Raw genomic sequence first — 23439 nt, 5'->3', positions numbered from 1 at the left:
TCAATGCATGGGAATCTTTGAAAAAGTGCTTAAATGAGGCGGTATCTCAATGTATCCCTAGTGTTCGAAGAATAGATAGGTTGGGAGTGAAATGGATATGTAACCTTATTAAGCAAGAGACCCACAAGAAGAAGATGATGTGGAAAGAATATCGTGAGAGGAGTTATGAAATATATAAAGCTCAGGACAGAAAAGTAACGAATATTGTGAGGAAAGCTCAATCGGAGTATGAAAAGAAATTGGCCATGCAAGCTAAAGAAAGAATTAATGAAAGAATAACTTTATTGAATGCATGGTACTCGAGTATTGGAAGCTAATGAGATTGTTCAGTTAATGAGTGCTCATTTTGCTAAGATATATCAATCAGGTGTATGTAACATGGTGCACAGTGCTACTACTACATTGGATGAAGAGTTAGAGGTGCATGAAAATGAGGTTGAAGAGCTGTTGCATAACCTGGATAAGATTTGCCTATAGGGACAGATGGAATATCAGCCCGTTTGCTAAAGGAATGTTCAGCTGAATTAACTACACCTTTCACATGTTTGTATAACTTGAATCTCAGCTCAGGAATGATACCCCCAGGAATGGAAGAAATGTATGATAGTTCTATTGTACAAGAGTGGTGCAAAAACTGATGTGTCTAACTACTGACGTATCAGTATCTATGGTGTGGTAGTGAAGATTTTAGAGAGGTTCGTAAGAACTTGCATACAGAAATGGGTAGACAAACAGGCTATACTCTACAAGGAGTAGCATGTGTTTACTAAAGGAAGGTCATGCTTTAGCAATTTGCTTACATTTTATAACAGTATTACCACATGGCCCGAAGATACAGTCAAAAAACTGTTTCCTCACTACACGCGCTCCCCAAGAATTTATGGACTACCAAAAATTCACAAAGAAAACACCCCACTAAGACCTATCATTGAAGGAATTGATACCCCAATGTATCACTTACCCAAAAAATTAGCGGCAACACTCAAGGAGTTGGTAGGTCATTCCCCCTCCTATATCAAAAACACACATTTCATAAACATCATCAAAGACATTACATTAGAAAAAGATGATTTATTAGTCAGTTTTGACATCTCTGCCCTCTTTACGAATGTCCCAGTCAATGACACAATCCTTCTCCTATAGAACAAATTCCCTCCAGATATCACAGCGCTTTTTTGCACATGTATTACGGTCGGGTTATTTTGTATGGCAAAATGCCTTCTACTTACAAAAAGAAGGCACAGCCATGGGCTTGCCATTATCCTCCCCTATTTCTAACTTTTACATAGAACATTTTGAGCAACTTGCCCTAGATCCCTCCCCTCTAAAACCCAAAGTCTGGCTTAGATACATTAACGATGTTTTCGCGATCTGGTCCCATGGCCGCCAAACATTAGACACATTCCTTAGCCACCTAAACAAACAACACAAACGCATATAGTTCACAACTGAAATTGAAAAACACAACACACTTCTGTTTCTAGATACACTTGTCACACATCTTCCCTCGGGCAATCTTTCCTTCACTGTTTACCGAAAACTGACACATACGGGACAATATATACACATAAACTCCTACCACCACCACCCAACACAAAAACTAGGGGTCATCAACATGCTAAAAAACAGAGCTCAGACGATCTGTTCCAGTGAACAGGCACTGAAAGACGAATTTAAAATTATCAGTAATAACTTACAAAAAAACAGATACCGCCAAAACATTATTAACAAAATTCTCTACAAAAGCACAATAAAAAACAAAAACAAACCAGACTACAGTAAAATTATAACCATTCCCTACATTAAAGGAATATCAGACAAAATAAACAGAGTACTACAAAAGTACAACCTCAAAGCCACCTTTAAACCTCCTGCAAAATTAAAAAGCTTACTAAACTCATCCAAAGACCCACTCCCTCCACTAGCTCACCCTCGAGTATACCGGATTTATTGTACTTGCAACATACCATATATAGGAGAAACAGGACGCACTATTCCTATTAGACAAAAAGAACATAATCGACACATTAAATATAATAATTATGGTGAAGCTGGCCTTTCTGATCATGCCCTGAATACCTTACACAGAATTGACTGGAAAACCACCAGCTGTCTACATCACACTAGAACATGGTATGAACGGAAATTCAAGGAAGCCTGTGAGATTATTATCAACCACCCCAATCTGAACAACAATGATGGTCTAAAAATCCCAAACATATGGAAGGTATATATTCGACCTTCCTCACCAAGACCAACTATAAACAGGACTGTAGAAAATCCAGTATTGTAAATCAAAAATAAGAATTGTAATACTAAAAATAGGACACCAATTGTTTCTGAAAGAAAGCCATCTAAAAGAATGTTTATTCCTGTCATTGTAAAATAGAATTTAGCTTGATGTAAAAATTTATTTATTTATTTATTTTATTTTATTTATATTATTTTTCCCGCCAGAGGTCACGCCAGTAGAATAACATGTGATCAAGTCATTGTTTCTCTAGCTTACAGTTAATGATGTAACTCAGCTTGTCCTGTATATTTATGTATGCTCCAGATGATGATCTTGATGTGAAGATCGAAATGTCAGGATAATAAAAAAAGTTTTTTAACATGGTTGTAAATTCCATAAAATTTTTAAAATGAATGCTGATCAACATGTAACCCTAAAAGAAAGTCATTTTGCTTCTTTACAAGGCTTTGATAAGACCACATCTGAATTATTGTGTGCAAACTTGGTCTCCTGCGTTCCATAGGGATAATAAAGAAGGTGTGGAAAGGATGCAAAGAAGAGTTACACAGATTACATCCTGATTATGGGATTTAGATTATGAGGACAGATTGCATGTGAATTGCAGACTCTGGTTAACAGGAGAAAGTGAGGTGATATGATCGAAGTCTATAAAATTTTGAATGGGTGTTATAGGATATCATCTGTTGAAAAATTTTGTTATATGGAAGGTGTGTGGAGAACACGGGGGGGCATCCATGGAAGTTTAATTTATTTGCAGTGAAGAAAGGGGTAAGAGCTAGGTTTGTTTTTCTCCCAGAGAGCAGTGAATGAGTGGAATGGTTTGCCTTTAGGGGTAGTGAGTGCATCTAGTGTGAGTGAATTTAAGGGCGGGTATGACAGCTGGTTTGGGTGATTTATATCCTCCCTCGATGAATCCTTGAGCTGTAGGTCTCAAATAATAATAATAATAAATTTATTTGTCAGATGAATTTCTGATTGTTCAAGAGATGATTCAGTATATAACCAATCTCATTCTCACTTCATATTTCAATTTATTAGATTCAATGCTTTGTACATGACCAAGAAAATTGTCTTTTTATGAATCTGAGGTTTGACTATTATTGTTATTATACAGGTATCGCTGAAGTCTTTACACATAGCACCGAGTAAATAATTGCTCAGAATAAAAATTACTTACTCTAACTAATGTTAAAATTAATAATTTTATAATTTATTTATTAAAATAAGTTTATTATTGAATCTCATACTTCTGCAAAATAATTTTATTTTAAAAAAATTTCACAATTTTTTCATATTATTGAAAAATTGTGAACCTTTGTTTTTTAATGAAAATTACTTTGTTGGATTATTTCTTGGTGTGGAGTTAAACTGTTAATGTATTAAATTTTATCAATATGATTTTTAAAAATCCACTTATTTACGAGTGGATTTATTCTATTATTCTTATTCTATTTATTCTATTTATTCACTTATTCTACCCTTCTCTTCCTCCATGCTGTGAAAAATCCCCACAATTAATCTAGTGTAACCTCTTGCCAACTTATGTCTTAACCATATCTCCCTGTCCTTCTATTCACAAAGTTTTGCAAATGATATTCCCTCAATCTATCTCCAGAGATCTGATAACTGGCAACCAGATCAGTGCACTATATATTTTATTTTTAATTTTTAGATGGCAAGAGGAAAGATTCATGGATCTGTGGATGTTGGCTTATCAGTCATTTCAGCTAAAAGTAGAAGACGGAGAATTGATATTGATGCAGATGAACACATATACCACCTGAAGGTAATATTTAACATCTTAGTTAACCACTGAACTCTCCGTTAGTGCTAGTCCTTTCTTGTCATGATGTCTCTGAGTTTTTAGTTAGAGATTAATACAGAAATAAGAGAAGAAAAATTGTTCTATGCATGTTGTTGAAATATGAGAATTGCTTTATTTTTTGTTTGCCAACTGAAGGTGCTATTAGTGCATTAAATACAGTAAGTTGCAAAAATGTTTGCAAAATTTTTTATAACAAAACTGTCTTTAAGGCCTTGTTCTATACATTTATTATTACTAGACTTCCACAGAACCAAAAGACTCATGGAGGTCCCATTGTTGCATTCAAGATCAGCAAACCATACCTTAAATTCATTCACTGTTTCCATTCACTACTCTCTGAGGCATTGCATTCCGCTTACCAATCCTTCTCCATACAGAGAACCTGCTTCTCTTTCTCTTGCTCACACTTATACAGCATCCAGGGATGGCCTCTTATTCTACCCTTCTCTTTCTCCATGCTGTGAAAAATCTCCACAGTGAATCTAGTAACCCCTTGACAACTTATGTCTTAATCATATCTTTGCTTGATATGTCTTAAGCATATCTTTGTTGTGATGAAGAAGCAAACCTCTTTGCTTCTTCATCAAGGATCTCCTCTTCCTGATCATCATTGCTATAAATCTATTCAGATCCTCCTGTAAGGCTGCAAGATCTGCTGTGCTCTTTATTTCCTCCCCTATCTTTGCATCATCATTGTCTCCAAAAAGTGCATATCTCCAGTTAAACCTATCCCAATATCATTAATATACAAGTTAAACAATAAAGGTTCCAAACTAGACCACCGCACCACTCCTATGGCATACTACTACTAGTGACTTTCCTCTTTCAGGATATTACTTCCCCATACACAACTACTGATATCCAATCACCTGCCCAACTTACTAATCTGTTACTTAACATAATACATTCCAGTTTAGTTACCAAGTTAATATGGCAGTTTTATCAAAGGCTTTCACAAAATCTCAATATACCACCTTATATGTGGCTCCATTGTCCAATACATTTGTTATTATGTAGTAGTACATCTGCTGACTATCACAGAAAATAATGCTAACATTAAACAAATTGCCCACCTTTCCAACATCTTATCTACAACTCCAGACACACATAGATGGACCAATAATTCATAGTCAGTCTTATCATTTTCTTTTGTAAAGTGAAACAATTTTACCTTCTTTGCATTCCTTTGGGACTTGCTTGGTTGCAAATTCTTGTTAAACAGGAATGCCAAAGCTGCAGTTGACTACTCAGAACACATCTTTAATGCAATTTGTGATATGTCATTGAATCTCATTGCCTAACATCAAATTCTTTATTTCTCATCTACCTTCTGATCACTCACCATAAGTCCCTCCTCTGGCTCATACCTTCTACCTTAATGAATTGCTCATTGAATACTCCAACTATATCCTGTTCTGCCATTACTAATTTACCATTTCATCTGTAACATCATCTTCCCATAATCATTCATTCCTCTACTGGACACATATTAAAAGAACTGTAGGATTTTTCTTAGCTTCATTGGTTAATTTCTGCTCATACAACACTTTTGCTGTTTTACCAACTCAGAGGGCTTCCTGGCCTGCTGTTTGTGCTTCTCATGTAAATAATCATTATCCTTAAGCTTTTCTCTTTAATTCCACCTTCTTGCATGTTTAAGCTTTTCATTCTACATCTACCTTATTTTGCCTTTTGACCTTTCAAATGCATTCAGATGTTGCTGCTGTTAAATAGTTCTTGATCAGCCCAAGATGCATTTTTCTTTTTTAACACCTAACTGCTTATCCTATGATATAGCTTTGAGCTGTCTCTTAAGGTTTGCGTAATCACTGGCCTTGTAGATTCTCATGTATTCTTTCACACAGTAGTTCTTCATATGATTGGTCTCCAACCAGGTGATTTCTTCATGGCCACTACTCTTATCACAACCCCATGCACAATCATACCCCCCCCCCCCTGTGCACGTGCACACTAGCAGAAAGGCAAACAGAGAAAGAGCATGAAAAGCAGAATTCTGTAGTCCTAACTGACCCTTTTTGGTGCAGTGATAGAAACTAGCTAGTTTCCAGCACCAGACCTATAAACCCATAGATGCCTTGGTAACCAAGGCAAAATATTAATGTAGTAATTTATTAGCTAAATAAATTTAGTTAGTATTATCTCTAGACACGTGTTTTCTCTGTTAAACTTCAACATGAGTTATAATCAATTCAAGTATTCATACCAGCTTAATGATCCATTTAATTATGCAAAAAAAAGATTTGAACTTTTTTTTTTAAGCATCTGCAAGTGCAAAACAAGAAGAAAAAGTTCTTTTATGAGATCAGTTACAACCATGTCAGGGAGAGAGAGCGAGAGAGCGAGAGAGAGCAAGAAGATAGTTACATGGTCATGCAGTTAATATCTGCCAAAGTTAAGCCAAAATTACTAATAGAATTACAGAATCATTAATTTACAATACAGCATGGAAACTGTCATTTGATCCCTAACACTATGTTTTCTCTTTCCTTTGCTTCACTGGTCCCAATAGATTACTGAAATAGATTAATACTGAGGTGGAAATAGATTACTGAAGCAAAGGAAATAGATTAGTAGACTTATCGACATCATATCATACAATATAGAGACAAGACTAATCCAATAGATTATTAAATAGAAAAAATACAAATGCAGGAAAATTAAGCAACTGCATTAGTAAAGAAAAATGTAAGACAAGTTCTGCATTATCTCTCTTATTTCTCAACCTGTATATAAAGAATACAATGAAAGTAATAGAGGAAGGAATGAAGGTAGTAACTGTAGGTAGAGAGCAGATATGTACAATAAGCTTTGCTGATGATATAGTTGTATTAGCTGAGAATGAGTAGGATTTAAAACAGATATTATATTAGAGTGGATTATGTTTTATCTTATTATGGAATTAAGATAAATGCAATGAAAACTAAAATAATGGTGGCAGATTAAAAAGAACCAAATAAGATAGATAAAATAGTGATTACAGGTAAGATCATTGAACAAGTAAAATCATTCATGTATTCATGTGGTGGAGATACTTAATGAGCAGTTCATAAAGATCTTTCAATCTTGTGAATGTGACTTCATGGAGAGATTGAGAGCAGTTGATGATGGGGAGGATAGACTGATTGAAAGTGAGCAAGAGGTGTTTGGGGAGTTGAGTAAACTAGATATAAATAAGGCTGTGGGACTTGATAATATATCAGCGCGTATTCTGAAGGAATGTGCCAGAGAGTTGACACCTGCCTTGACATATTTTTTAATACGAGTCTTGCACTTGGTCAAGTTCCTAAAGAGTGGAAGGAGGGCAAGATTGTGCAACTTCATAAAGGAGGTGATCAAACTCAAGCATCAAACTATAGGCCTATCTGTGTGTCAAGTGTTGTGGTTAAGTTGTTGGAGAAGCTTGTGAGAACTAGGATCCAGAGTTGGGTTGACAACAATGGTATAATCTTTGATGGACAGCATGGATTTGCTAAAGGGAGGTCATGTTTTAGTAATCTACTTACTTATTACAATAAAGTGACTGCTTCCTTGGATAGAGGAGAAGGATACACAGTAATATACTTGGATTTCGCAAAAGCTTTTGATAGAGTAACTCATGATAAGTTGACAGTCAAACTAGAGCAGATGGGGTTGGATATTAGATTAGTGCATTGGATTGGAGATTGGCTATCTGATAGGTATCAACAAGTTGTGTATGGGGGTGCGATATCCAGGAAAAGGAAAGTCACTAGTGGAGTGCCTCAGGGGTCTGTTTTAGGGCCATTACTATTTAACTTGTATATTAATGATATTGGCGAAGATTTGGATGGAGATATTCAGTTGTTTGCAGATGATGCAAAGTTGGGATGAACCATAAAGAGTAGTGAAGATGTTGTGGCCTTGCAAGAAGACTTGAATAAATTGAGTGATTGGGCAAGCAAATGGGGATGTGAGTTCAATGTTGCAAAATGTAAGGTTTTAATATTTGGAAAACAAAGATGGGATGCAGAATTTATGCTTGGTGAGAATATATTGTTGGAAGTAGAGGAAATAAGAGATCTGGGGGTGGTAGTGGATAAGGATCTAAAATTTAGGGGACACATCGCCAAAATTGTGAAGACAACACAAAGACTTCTGGGAATGATGCAGAGGACACTGACGTGTAGAAGTAGGGAGATTCTTGTTCCATTGTATAAGGCTCTGATTAGGCCACACATGGACTATTGTGGCCAGATTTGGTCACCGGGTTTTCAGAAGGATGAAGAGATGTTGGAAAGGGTCCAAAGGCAACTGACTAAGGTAATTTCTGACCTCTGGAATGTTGAGTATGAGGAAAGATTGAGAAGATGTAATTTGCAGAGTCTAGTGGAGAGAAGGAAGAGGGGAGATATGATAGAGACCTACAAGTTGGTAAGGGGTTGTTATAAGATCAATGGTGGAGAAGTTCTACAGAGAATAGTGGGAGATTAGGGGAGAACCAGAGGTCATCCCTGGAAACCGTATAAAGAGGGTGTGAGTAGGGGAGTGAGAGGCAGGTTTTTTTCGTGCAGAGTTGTGAATGATTGGAATGCCTTGCCTGAGAGTGTGGTGTCTGCAAGGAGTTTGAGTGTGTTAAAGACACGGTATGATGAGATGTGTGTGATAAAAGGACCTTCCAGATGAGTCTTTGACTCCATGAGGTCTTGTTTAATAATAATAATAAATAATCTTGGAGAAACTATTGAAGATGACAGAAGATGTATGATGGAAATATGAAGAAAAATTGCTATGATAAAAGAAGTATTAAAGAAAAAGAAATCATTTATTACAAATAAGATAAGTATTTCCATAAAGACATATGGAAAAGATTTATAAAAAAAAACATTCGTTTGGAGTATATTCTTATGTAGTTATGATACTTGGACTGTTACAGCAGAAGACTGGAAAAGAAATTAAGCATTTGAAATGTTCTGATGGAGGGTATTTCCAGGAGTAAATTGGTGAAAAACGAAAAACCAATGAAGACATCTTGCATGAAATATAAGAGCGCTGAGTATTGAGGAAGATGATCGTAGGCAGAAAGATAAAGTACTGGGACATGTATGGAGACATAACAACTGGATTATAAATATATTTAAAGGGAAAGATAGCAGGGAAAAGAAGAAGAGGATGGCTGAAATATATGATCTTAGAGGAGTTGTTTAGATTAACTGGAAGAGGTAATAAGTAACCAAAGAGGAAATCTGGAAATGGGAAGACCCCAAAGAAGAAATTCTCTATAGCGATAGCAACTACCCTTTAAAATGGTAATGATGAGTATGCCCATATAATTGAAGACATATGTAATAATTACTACCCTACACCAGGTCTCTCACCAGATCTCCTCAAATGCACTGCCATTTTCATCTGCCCTCCTTATTGAAATCCCACTTTTGTTTGGCTGCAGTTCTTTTGTTATCATTAACAAACCTCCCTTTTCTCCTCTCCACTTCTTTGTCTGTCCTTACTGAAAATGACCCTTAAATTCTGTCTATATAACTAGATTAACAAAGTCTCACTAATGATCAATAGTTTTGGCCAAGTCAAACTAACCGATGCCAAAAATTTCTTCTTGCTATTTTGAAAGCTCCGCTTCTGGCATTACTATACATGCATTCCAGTATTTCCCTTGCACCAACAACCACTTTAACACCTTGTATTGACTTTCCACTCAATTTCCAAACCTGAGAATCTACATTCTCCAGCTTTTTTTTTTTTAAACATCCTGTTCAAATGTGTGTGTATGTGCACTTGAGAATAATGCACACATTCTTCCACACTCTCTCTAGAAACCTGACTTTAAATTCATTCAAATGCAATCCATTATTACATATCTCTCTTTACATCCATTAAATTCACTCTGCACATCCACAATAGGAAGACCCACGTGCTTGTCATTCTTTCTGCTGAACTATACATCAACACTTTAGCCAGCCTGTTTGGCATATCAGCTCTATAACCAATAGGTCACAGGTTTGAATCCCACAATCGGCATGGATGTTTATAAGTGGATGGTGAATTTCATTGCCTGGTATGTGACTACAGCCCCAATTATTGCAGGCCTGAAGTGGCTTGAAAGAGTTCCATGTTTGGTCCCTAGAACAGGGTTTCAAGACTATGCAAAAAATAAATAAAAATGCTATATATCATCATCATCAAATTCCTGCCATGTACCCTCAAGGGGTGTACAGGATATGATAATACTACATGAAAAAAATTACATCATTACTAACTTCCTATCTACAATTATCCTCCAAATCAGTCTGTTACTTGTCAAGACTCCAACATTATCAGATCTTATATTTCTATCGTCTAAGGCACTTTGGACCGTATCAATCCACCTATATCTTCGCCTTCCTCTGGGTCGTTTTGCTGCCAACCTGAAAGAGAACACTTGTTTTGCTAATCTTTCTTCGCCCATTATGTTTAAGTGACCATACCACCTGAGATTAGCTCTGCTAATGCATTCCTGGATGCTGACAATGTCAAGTTCTTTCCTAATATCCTCATTTTTAATATGATATTGCCATTGATGCCATCTGTTCATGCCTCTAATCTTTTTAAGGACTCTCATATCTGCAGTCTCTAGTCTTTGGTCAAGTGTTTTACTTCTGACCCAGCTCTAAGATCCATAAGTTAAAACTGATTTGAACATTGTCTTGTATACAGCTAATTTAGTGTTCCGACTAATTTCTCTCTTATTCCATACGAATTTATTCAATTGACTTCCCACCATACCAGCTTTGCTGATTCTGTTGTCTATTTCTATATTTAATTTACCATCTTCAGTAAAAATCGTGCCTAAGTAGCTGAAATGTTTTACTTGTTCCACAGGTTCTCCATTCACAACACAGTTGACATTTTCAATGATTCTGCCTATTTTCATTGTCTTTGTCTTTTTATTGCTGACCTTCATACCATATCTATTACAACAGCTAATCAGTTTATTACAACAGCTAATTAGTCAGAGAATCTTGCAGACTTTTAGCGGATTTATTTAGAAGTTTAACATCGTCCGCATAAAGCAAACAGCTGACATTAACATCTCCAAATCTAATATCATGTTTAATACCACTTTCCTTCATAATGTGATCCATATAGATAATGAATAACAGAAGGGTAATGTACATCCTTGTCTCACACCAGATTTAACATTAAATCATCTTCCTGTACTTTCTTCAATTCTAACTGCTGACTTACAACTCAAATAAAGACTAAATATTGCTTGATATAATGCCCCATTGACACCATATAACTATAGCATATTGAATAGCTTCTCTCTTGGCACCTTGTCATATGCCTTTTCCAAATCGACAAAACTTAAATACAGATCTTTGTTATATTCCCATGCTTTCTCGACTATTTGTCGTAAAGTGAAGATCTGATCCTGACAACCTCTATTTGGCCTGAATCCAACTTTTCTTCCACAATTCTTCTCAACTGTTTCTCAAGTATACATGCCAGGAACACTCAGTAGGGAAATACCTCTGTAATTCTCTCATTCAGTTTTATTTCCCTTTTTATATATGGGTACTATGATAGCTCTGCTCCAATCATCGGGAATTCGTCCCTCTGTCCAGTCTTTCTGAACTATGCAGTGCAACCACTGTAAGACTTTTATACCACCATACTTCAGCATTTCTGGTCGAATATCATCTTCTCCTGTTGCCTTTCCACATTTCAAGCCTTTGATGGCTTTTTCTACTTCAAGTATGGATATGTATTCATGACTGGTCAGTGTTTTTTAACACTGTGCTGTCATCACTGCTTGTTTCATTTAGCAGTTTTTCAAAGTAATTACTCCATACTTCAAGGATATCATTTTCTCCCTTTTTCATGTCACCTTTATCATCTCTAACTCCTTTTACACCACTCTTTCCTCCATTCCTAAGCTTCTTCAGCAACTTCCAGAATATTTTGCCACCTTCTTGATATTTATTTTCTATATTCTTGCCAAAGTCCTCCCATGACTTTTGTTTAGCTAGTTTTGCACAGTGTTTAGCATTCTTGCATTTGTCTCTGTATTCATTAAGAGCACAAGCTGACTTATTTGCCAGGAACTTTTGATATGCTTTCTTCTTTTCCTTCACTGCCTCTTTAACTTCCTGTGTCCACCATGGAGTTCTAATTTTTCAATCCTTGCAGACAACTTAACCACATGCCTCTCTAGCTGAATCAGTCAGGGCTTTCTTCAAGGCTTGCCACTGAATCTCCAAGGTTTGATTCCTGTTCTCAAACTCTTTCATTTTTTCTTCAAAAATCTCTGTGTATTTCAGTCTACAGTTCACATCTGAGAGATGCTCAACTTTTATTCGCTTTAAACTTTCTTACATGTTATTCTTTCCAATAAGAAATTCAATTTTATCCTGCTCAAGACTAAATAGTGATCACTTCAAATTTCAAATCCTCTGTACACTTTGGTGTCCTGCACCAGGGAGAAAACATCACTATCAACAATAACATAGTCAATTAGACTTTTTTTATTCCTTGCCTCTTCTCTCCATGTGAATTTGTGCACATTTTTATGTTGGAACATGGTGTTAGTAATAACCAGCCCATGTCCTGAGCAAAAATCCAACAGATATTTGCCATTATTATTAGCTTTGCTCTTTTCTCCAAATTTTCCCAAAATATTTTTGTATGTCTCACAATCATTTCCTACTCTGCTATTTAGATCCCCAACAAGGACTAACTTTTCCTTTTTCATTGTGTCAGTTGCTTTTTCTAAAGCCTCAAAAAATTCCTCCACTTCTACCTTAGTAGAACCTTCTGTTGGACCATAGGCACAAATAAGTCTCATTCTCCAGTTTCCCATTCTCATATTTGCCCACATCACTCTACTTGAGACTGCCTGCCATTCAAGAAGATTAGCCTCGTATTTTGTGTTGAATACTATGGCTATGCCTTCTTTTACTTGATTGTCATTGCCAAAATATAAAATTTTGTATTTATTGCTCAGAAAGATCTCACCAGTTTTTGTCTTTTTTGTTTCAGTTACCCCTATAATGTCGATCTGGTACTTATCTAATTCCTGAGCTAGCTGCATTTCTTTGCCATTCAGGCTTCTTATATTGATAGTACCGATCTTTAACTCTGGTGATGTTGAGTTGGGGGTGTATTTTCAAATTTGTTCCAGTAGCTGACTTTCCGCTGTTCGCCCTGGTTCCCTGGCAAAAACAACTGCAGTCTTGTTTAAACAGGCGATGCTCCAGCCGGCATGAAATTTTGTCATGTTGTACCATCATTTTTTATTTTGGTTTAACCAATAAGAATACAATTTGGTCGGCTAAATCTCAAATTGCCAGCCCATCCTCATTCGTTCAGTATCCAAGTAGATACCCAACAGGGTGCATCACGAGAAGGTGAGGATTGGACATTAGGTCAGAAGCCCTGGTCGGTTCTCCGCATTCCTTTAAAGGCTATGTGGAGTTCTCCTCTCAGTTATACAGCTTTGACCCTTAAGCACCCCAAATACTATATATATATATATATATATATATCATCATCATCATCATCATCAAATTCCTGCTACTATGTACCCTCAACGGGTGTACAGGATATGATAGTACTACATGAAAAATTTACATCATTATTAATTTCCTATCTACAATTGTCCTCCAAATCAGTCTGTTACTTGTCAACACTCCAACATTATCAGATCTTATATTTCTATCGTCTAAGGCACTTTGGACCGTATCAATCCACCTATATCTTGGTCTTCCTCTGGGTTGTTTTCCTGCCAACCTGACAGAGAACACTCGTTTTGCTAATCTTTCTTTGCCCATTCTGTTTAAGTGACCATACCACCTGATATTAGCTCTGCTAACGCATTCCTGGATGCTAACAATGTCAAGTTCTTTCCTAATATCCTCGTTTTTAATATGATATTGCCATTGATGCCATCTGTTCACGCCTATAATCTTTCTCAGGACTCTCATATCTGTGGTCTCTAGTCTTTGGTCAAGTGTTTTACTTCTGAACCAGCTCTCAGATCCATAAGTTAAAACTGGTTTGAACACTGTCTTGTATACAGCTAATTTAGTGTTCTGACTAATTTCTCTCTTATTCCATATGAATTTATTCAATTGACTTCCCACCATACCAGCTTTGCTGATTCTGTTGTCTATTTCTATATTTAATTTACCATCTTCAGTAAAAATCGTGCCTAAATAGCTGAAATGTTTTACTTGTTCCACAGGTCCATTCACAATACATTTGACATTTTCAATGATTCTGCCTATTTTCATTGTCTTTGTCTTTTTATTGCTGACCTTCATACCATATCTATTACAACAGCTAATCAGTTTAGTCAGAGAATCTTGCAGACTTGTAGCGGATTTATTTAGAAGTATAACATCATCCGCATAAAGCAAAGAGCTGACATTAACATCTCCAATTTCGATATCATGTTTAATACCAATTTCCTTCATAATGTGATCCATATAGATAATGAATAACAGAGGGGATAATATACATCCTTGTCTCACACCAGATTTAACATTAAACCATCTTCCTGTACTTCCTTCAATTCTAACTACTGACTTACAACTCAAATAAAGACTTAGTATTGCTTGATATAATGTCCCATTGATACCATATAACTGCAGCGTATTGAATAACTTCTCTCTTGGCACCTTGTCATATGCCTTTTCCAAATCGACAAAACTTAAATACAGATCTTTGTTATATTCCCATGCTTTCTCGACTATTTGTCGTAAAGTGAAGATCTGATCCTGACAGCCTCTATTTGGCCTGAATCTAGCTTGTTCTTCACCAAGCTTTTTTCCACAATTCTTCTCAACCGTTTCTCAAGTATACTTGCATAGATTTTGGCAGTAACACTCAGTAGGGAAATACTTCTGTAATTCTCACATTCAGTTTTATTTCCCTTTTTATATATGGGTACTATGAGAGCTCTACTCCAATCATCGGGAATTCGTCCTTCTGTCCAGGCCTTCTGAACTATGCAGTGCAGCCACTGTAAGACTCTCACACCACCATACTTCAGCATTTCTGGTCGAATATCATCTTCTCCTGTTGCCTTTCCACATTTCAAGCCTTTGATGGCTTTTTCTACTTCAAGTATGGATATGTATTCCTGACTGCACGCCTGGTTAGTGTTTTTTACCACTGTCCTGTCATCACTGCTTGTTTCATTTAGAAGTTTTTCAAAGTAATTACTCCATACTTCAAGGATATCTTTTTCTCCTGTTTTCATGTCACCTTTATCATCTCTAACTCCTTTTACAGCACACTTTCCTCCATTCCTAAGCTTCTTCAACAACCTCCAGAATATTTTGCCACCTTCTTGATATTTATTTTCTATATTCTTGCCAAAGTCCTCCCATGACTTTTGTTTAGCTAGTTTTACACAGTGTTTAGCATTCTTGCATTTGTCTCTATATTCTGTAAGAGCACAAGCTGACTTATTTGCCAGGAACTTTTGATATGCTTTCTTCTTTTCCTTCACTGCCTCTTTAACTTCCTGTGTCCACCAGGGAGTTCTGATTTTTTTATCCTTACAGACAACCTCACCACATGCCTCTCTAGCTGAATCAATCAATGTTTTCTTCAGAGTTTGCCACTGAATCTCCAAGGTTTGATTCCTGTTCTCAAACTCTTTCATTTTTTCTTCAATAATCTTTGTGTATTTTAGTCTACAGTTCACATCTGAGAGCTGCTCAACTTTTATTCGCTTTAAAACTTTCTTACATGTTATTCTTTTCAATATGAAATTCAATTTTATCTTGCTCAAGACTAGATAGTGATCACTTCCAATTTCAAATCCTCTGTACACTCTGGTGTCCTGCACCAGGGAGAAAACATCACTATCAACAATAACATAGTCAATGAGACTTTTCTTATTCCTAGCCTCTTCTCTCCACGTGAATTTGTGCACATTTTTATGTTGGAACATGGTGTTATTAATAACCAGTCCATGTCCTGAGCAGAAATCCAACAGATATTTGCCATTATTATTAGCTTTGCTCTTTTCTCCAAATTTTCCCAAAATATTTTTGTATGTCTCATAATCATTTCCTACTCTACTATTTAGATCCCCAACAAGGGCCAGCTTTTCATTTTTTTTGTGTCAGTGGCTTTTTCTAAAGCCTCAAAAAATTCCTCCACTTCTACCTTAGTAGAACCTTCTGTGGGACCATAGGCACAAATAAGTCTCATTGTCCAGTTCCCCATTCTCATATTTGCCCACATTACTCTACTTGAGACTGACTGCCATTCAAGAAAATTAGCCTCGTATTTTGTGTTGAATACTATGGCTACTCCTTCTTTTCCTTGATTGTCGTTGCCTGAATATAACATTTTGTATTTATTGCTCAGAAAGATCTCACCAGTTTTGGGCTTTTTTGTTCCAGTCACCCCGATTATGTCGATCTGGTACTTATCTAGTTCCTCAGCTAGCTCCATTTCTTTGCCATTCAGGCTTCTTATGTTGATAGTACCGATCTTTAACTCTGGTGATGTTGAGTTGGGGTTTGTTTTCAGATTTGTTCCAGTAGCTGACTTTTTGCTGTTCGCCCTGGTTCCCTGGCGAAAACAACTGGGGTCTTGTTTAACCGGGCGACGCCCCAGCCGGCATGAAATTTTGTCATGTTGTACCATCATTTTTAATTTTGGTTTAACCAATAAGAATACAATTTGGTTGGCTAAATCCCAAATTGCCAGCCCATCCTCGTTCGTTCAGTATCCAAGTAGATACCCAACAGGGTGCACCACGAGAAGGTGAGGATTGGACATTAGGTCAGAAGCCCTGGTGGGTTCTCCGCATTCCTTTAAAGGCTATGTGGAGGTCTCCTCTCAGTTATACAGCTTTGACCCTTTAGCACCCCATATATGATTAGTAAAAATATAATCTAAGAAAAACAAATTCATAGTCCACTGATAGTACTAATGTACTGTTAAAAAACTAATGTAAAGGCTCACAAGCTTTCTTGAGTGGGAACCATATAAAAAAAAAATTAAATAAAAAAAATGATCATGGCACTTCTCAACTTGCTTTGTAATAAGCAAATCTGATCATGGCATCAGATTTGCTTACTTTGATTCCAGCAACAACATTTTTCATAGTACTCAGCTACCAGCTCATCTTTTGCTTTTCCTGTCTTCATCTTAAAAGCTTCACTAACATTCTTTATTTTCATACCTGAATCATTTTATTATTATTATTTTACAGCACCTCTATAGAGTCTGGAGGCTCATTGTGGCAGACCCAAATTAACCATTATACACACAAATCTTATCATACCTCTTCTTGAATTCATTCACCATCAGGGAACTCGCAACCAATTCTAGCAATTCATTCCACTCACCATTCTCTACACAAAAAATCTGTCTGTATGCACACACCTACCATGCTATTACACAACTTCCACAGATGGCCCCTAGTTCTCTGGCAGTTTGTCATATATTGAAACTTTTCACTTGCATCAGTACATCACTTGCATAAAACCCCTTTAATATCTTAAAAATTTCTATCATGTCCCCTCTTTTCTGCCTATCAACTAAATTTTGTAACCCACAAGCTTTCAACCTATCCTTGTAGAGAGTATTCTGCAGACCTGTCACCATCTTGGTAACTCATCTCTGAATCCTCTCGACCATCTCCTGGTCCCCAAGAAACCCAGGTGACTAAATCTGTGCACAGTAGTCAAGATGTGGCTGAATCATAGCCTTATAAAGAGGAATAATAATTTCCCTATCTTTAAAAGTTTATTTTTCACTAGGTTAGCCTATAATAAATTTATAGCAATAAGTTTTAAATTTATAGCAGTTAATGCATAACAGTATACATGTCCACATGGAGATGTGTTTTGCATTATGGGAGATACCGGGATAGGAGTGTTGGTAGCTTGCTCCACCTTTGCTGTGAGTTGCCTGGTGTTGTGCTACTTACCCGGTAAGATAATACATTCTGTCCTGAAGATATTTTCAGGCACAAGCTTTGTTTGCTCTCACTGGGATAAAGGATTAAACTAAATTTATTATAGTCTAACCTAGTGAAAAATAAACTTTCAACACCTTTCTCTAAATCCAGAGTAATTTAATGAAAAAAAGGTGGCAAACCTTTTGGCAACTCCTATAGGTAAAGATGACCTTGATACTGCTTCTGCCTGGTATTTCCAACTCTGGGCCTGGCTCCCACGAAGAGACCTCAATAAAGGTTGAAACTAGTCTGGGTAGTCGCCAATCCCTTAATGCGTAACATTATACATATTTGCAAGGAGATATGTTTTGTATTATGGGAAATACTGGGATAGGAGTGTTGGTAGCTTGCTCCACCTTTGCTGTGAGTTGCCTGGTGTTGTACTACTTACCCAGGTAAGATAGTACAACACTATATTCTGTCCTGAAGATATTTTCAGGCACAAACTTTGTTTGCTCTCATTGGGATAAAGGATTAAACTAAATTTATTATTCCCTATCTTTACTTGTTAGCATGTTTTTCAACATCCAAGTAATTATTTGATATTAACTTTGATTAGATCTCTCAATATGCCTTCTGAACTTCAACTCTTTGTTCACCATTATCCCCAAATCAATACCATCAATATGATACACCATATGCAACCATTTCAATCCCAAGTGCATACAGAACCTTACATTTTGCAACATAAATTGACAATCATTATCCTTTGCCCACCGTGCTAATTTATTAAAATCATCCTGCAGGATATCTACATCACCTTTATCAACTATTACTCTCTCCAGTTTTTCATCACCAGCAGACTCACAATCTTTACTTTCTTACTCTTCATTTTTGCATCTTCTAACAATTCTTTCATATCTTCTCTAATTATGTATTTCTCACCTTCAAATCATTTGTGCCTGCCAAAACAAACGATTAACTCATTCGCTTCTGCATACTTACAGCTTCACTAACATCCTTTATCTTCCCACTCATATTTCATCACTTTCTCATTAAGTATACCTCTTATCATTGAATCACCATATAATACTATCTCTTCTCTCCCAGTTTCTCACACTTTTATTCTCTTCCCATTCACTCTTTCTTTCATTTCCATCCTTCTGTACCATATGCCAGTCATTTTTCCAACTGCTCAAGCATTTTGTCCTGTAAAGAAGTCCACATAAGCGTTCGATTTCTTTCTGCAATGGCATCTCATCATCTGCATTATTACTTTCAACTACTGCCTTCAACTGACCTTCATCTTTTGTGCACTATCATTCAAAGCTTCCACTAATACCACACTTCCACAATTCTGCCTTATATCCATAATACTACTCACTTCATTCTTTCCCTCCTGACTCAACTTACATTTCTTATTTCATTTACGAAACATTTCCTACAAATATTTCCTACATTCTTGCTCTCATACCAAAACCCATTCACTCTCATCAATGAATACATTAAACACATGCTACATCACACTAAATACCACACATGTCAATATCTGTCAACATTGATGTCTTGATTGCCATTTTTCTTGTACACATCAGTGCCATAATGTAATATTTCTTTCAAAAGAATATTGTATAATAATGGTCAAAAATTTCCTTTTTCTCTCTCTCTCTCTCTCTCTCTTTTTCTCTTTCATATACACTACTTTCTCTTCCCTTGCATAACGTAATATGATTTTGAAAGAATATCACATAATAATTTGCCTGATTGTCATTTTTTGGGTTCTAGGAATTGAGAGTGTGACAGGCAGTGCCACACCTCTAACTTTTTTTTTTTGGTAAAATTTCTGTATTCTTACTCTGCAACATAATTGTGGAACTTTTTTTTTCCTTGTTAGCCACCACAGTGCAATTGGAAGAATAGTGGAACATTGCAGCCTTCGATTGGAAAAGACCTGGGTCCAATTCTTATTGTGACTAGGGGAATCCTTTATATGGGCTTTTTCAGTTGAAGGTGAGTTAGCCGATCTCATATGGTGGCAACAGGGTTTTTTTTCTCACAGAAATTCTGGTTTTTCAACCCACATGCAGACAAATTGGCCTTCAGAACACACGCAATTTACAGACAAAAAATAATGTTGTTGGTGATGGTGAGTGATAGATGGCATTGATGGTAGTAGTGTCATAGTTGGAGAATTAAGCAGTAGTGGAGAGGATGAGATGTATTTAGAGTGGTGTGCCCTCCCACGACGAGTCCTTAGCTCCCTGGAGGTGTCACATAATAATAATGATGATGATCAAAAATTTCCTTTCTCTCTCTCTCTCTTTTGCTCTTTCATACTCTGCTGTTTCTTTCCTTGCATTGCCTTTTTCCTTCGCTTCTCTGCTATACCATTCAACTCATGTTTTTCCAATCCTTTGAGCTCACATTTTGTCAGTCTTTCTTGTGAAAGACTTTGTAAGCAAATTATTTTTCTTGTAATTTTAACCAGTATATTATTAGACAACTTTGTTCCCCCTAAACACAAACCAAGCAAACTGGAACAAACAAGAAACTAATATTGAAAAATTACTTTCAGTTATGATATGCAGAATTTTCACACTGAAATGCAGTGCTACATACTGTGGTCTACCACAGCAAAGGGCGATGCTTTTGTCCAAATAGGCCAGAAAGGCCGAAGTCAAAATACATCAAGATCTATCCCACGCCGATATGAAGTATTCTAGAAGTCATTTGTTGGTGACGACACCAAGCCACCAGTGTACGCTGCAAAGTTCTAAGTGGCAAGATCTTAATGCCTGCCAAAGTAATGCATATAGAATTCAAGTTTTTGTAACTCTCATTGCACCATACACCATGAAGGGAGATAGTAGCACTAGTGAAATGAGGAGCTGCCCCAGACTCCTCTTCAATCTGTCAAGCAAGATCTGTATTCTTGCCATAATATGAAACCTTGTTCCTATGACAACAAGTGAGTGCCCAGTGTCCACGCATCAATAACCCAAACTCTTTCATCCTTCTTTGCAATTAAATTGGACTTTCTAATACTAGCTATAGTTCTATAGTGCAGTTCAACTGCACTAGTGAAATGCTTCCAACCAGTCTCCCAACCTTTGTTATCAACCAGTTATTTAATATGGAGACCATGGCATCATGCCACTTCACCCGAATACCATGAGTTCAAAAACAACATTGGGCAATATGAGAAAGTGTTTCACTGTAGCGGCAACCTGACCTACAACTTATATTACCTCTGTAGTTGCAGGTTGTGCGGGTCTTCATGGGCTGGGCATTGATCCTATCCCTGATTAAGTCAATAAATTTGTAACCAGGTAAGAGTCTAGTGCCTTCCCATATCCATTGATGCTGGGGAGGCACTAAATTAGATCCATAAAGTGATACACCATCAACAGAGCTATATAGCTGAGTAGCCTATTTCTTATGCTCTGCTTATGTAGTCTCTATCAGTTAACCTTGATATTTGGTCTGCTCTATAGTATGCCAAAGGTCTTCCTGGATAACAGGATGATGAAATGCATCTCTGCAAATTTGAGAAAAGTGGATATTTTCTAATTTCTTAATTCTATTATAACGGAGGCATGGGATAAGCCAGCAGTGGGAGGATACCAAGTCCACCTTCCTTCACAATGGCATGAAAATAGGTAACAGGAGTATCTAAAGGAACCCTAAGCCATGAATGAATGGCAGAGCGAATAGCCCTATCCATACGGGACAGTACTGAGATATAGGTACACCTGAGTATCAACTTATGATAGTACCTAGGGAGCAAATAATTTGAAAGGACAAAAAACCTTTGTTGGGGTTTGAGAGGAGCTTTTCTTTAAGATGACAAAGCATTTTCTAAAGAGAAGCGAATAGAAGATTGTTCTTTTGGTGGACGATCTTCTGTTCGCTGGAATGAAGATACCTTGGTATCAAGAAGATACCAAGGTATCTCCATTCCTCCAGGACAGTAAGGCAATGCAATGGCCTGTTGTGCAGGAGAAGCTTAAGATTTCAACCTTTAGCTTCTTGTCATGCCCCAAAGGGACAAGTGCTCATGAGCAGGACTTCTCTACATTTATGGTAAGACCTCTAACATGAAAGAAGTCGACTGACTGCCCAGTCAAGGAGTTCCTGCAGGCCTACCTTAGGAGGCCATGAGAATAAGGTCATCTGCAAAGGTCATAGCATTAAAAGAAGAAACATCAAGAGAGAGTAACCAATATGGTTAGGTAGAGAACGAAGAAACTCATCAGTGATGCAGTTGAAGAAAAGAGACCCCCTATATTAATAGTTAGAGAATTATTAGAGTATAACTCATAAGCATATGAAAAGAAAAGAATCTGGACAGCCTGCAATAGATAGTGCTCTTAAAATAGCAAGAAGAGAAAATGCTTTTTGAATGTGCAGGGAAGCCATAAACAAAGGATTAAGATGCTGGCAGGAATTGGAAAGGAGGGCAGAAAGAATATAGATGTTCTCAGCATAGCCATCTCAAGGGACAAAGGCTCTCTGTCGAACGTTTATCAAAACTATATCATGTTGGATATATGTTTGCAGTCTCTTAACTGATACTTTACGATAAAGTTGAAGAAGATCAGGAGAAACTGTAATTGGCCTGTAATCCACAGCTCTACTAGCAGTATTCTTCTTTAGGATAAATATAGTTCTTGAGTTCCATAAATAAGGCAGAATAACTTTAGTTGATAGAAAAACGTTCAGAAGATCTTGAAGGATCTGAATGGGCACGTTCCTTAAATTTGACACTGGAAAGCCATCAGGACCAGAAGCTGAATTACTAGGGGGGTTAAGCTGATACAATTTCTTCATGAAATATGGGAGATTAAATGGCTGATTCAGGGACAGACCCAAGCACACAAGGATGGTCTTGATCAGGTAAATGCAGTGGTGGAGTGGAGAAGACAGTACGCCAAAATTCCACAAAATCTTTGTGCTGTTCTTTGGAGGGAGGTGGAGATGCCCCATCTAGTATAGTCTTTGCACACATCCTGTGATTCTTCTTATATAAGGCTTGCATTTCTGCTTAAGCCTTCTTCCTCAATTGCCTATGTGAAGGCAGAATTTGAAGCTGGGGATGTCTTGGTTGTTGATGCAGCTGCTGCTTGGAAAATACATTGGAGATAATTCTGAAGTATGCTGGTGATATCATGCCCATTAAGATGAGCATGAATAATGCTTTTAAGAGTTGTATGATTATATTCTGCTAAAGGTTGATGGACAAATGTTGATGCTAACTTGAAAGTCAGAGCCTCTGTTGCTAAACCTGGTTGTCGAAAATCAACTTGATGTTGAGTAAGAATGGAAGGTGCGATGGGAGATACTGAGATATTACCCATCCTGCTATTCCTAGAAAGTTCTGTAAGCTCATTAACAAGCTGTTTGTAACCTGCTAGTCTTCGATGACTTTTAATGGCATGAAAAGTACAATGAGGCAACACA

At 36.9% G+C, this 23439-nt stretch overlaps 1 protein-coding gene across 5 annotated transcripts in view; it reads left to right on the top strand.

Moving 5' to 3' along the window:
• LOC150109624 (oxysterol-binding protein-related protein 6-like) overlaps nt 1–23439 on the top strand; it is a 695026-nt gene that overhangs the window by 279008 nt on the left and 392579 nt on the right. For all 5 annotated transcript variants that reach the window (XM_090409290.1, XM_090409281.1, XM_090409257.1 and 2 more), the window contains one exon: nt 3927–4040. In XM_090409290.1, the coding sequence (XP_090265416.1) occupies nt 3927–4040 (114 nt within the window). The remainder of the gene's footprint in view (nt 1–3926; nt 4041–23439) is intronic.

This window comes from Typopeltis vanoorti, chromosome 2 (assembly GCF_054136105.1).
Source record: "Typopeltis vanoorti isolate ZY-2024b chromosome 2, IOZ_Tvanoo_1.0, whole genome shotgun sequence".
NCBI lineage: Eukaryota > Metazoa > Arthropoda > Arachnida > Uropygi > Thelyphonidae > Typopeltis > Typopeltis vanoorti.
The sequence above is the reverse complement of the archived record's forward strand: the minus strand, read 5'-3'. Positions and strand labels throughout refer to the sequence as shown.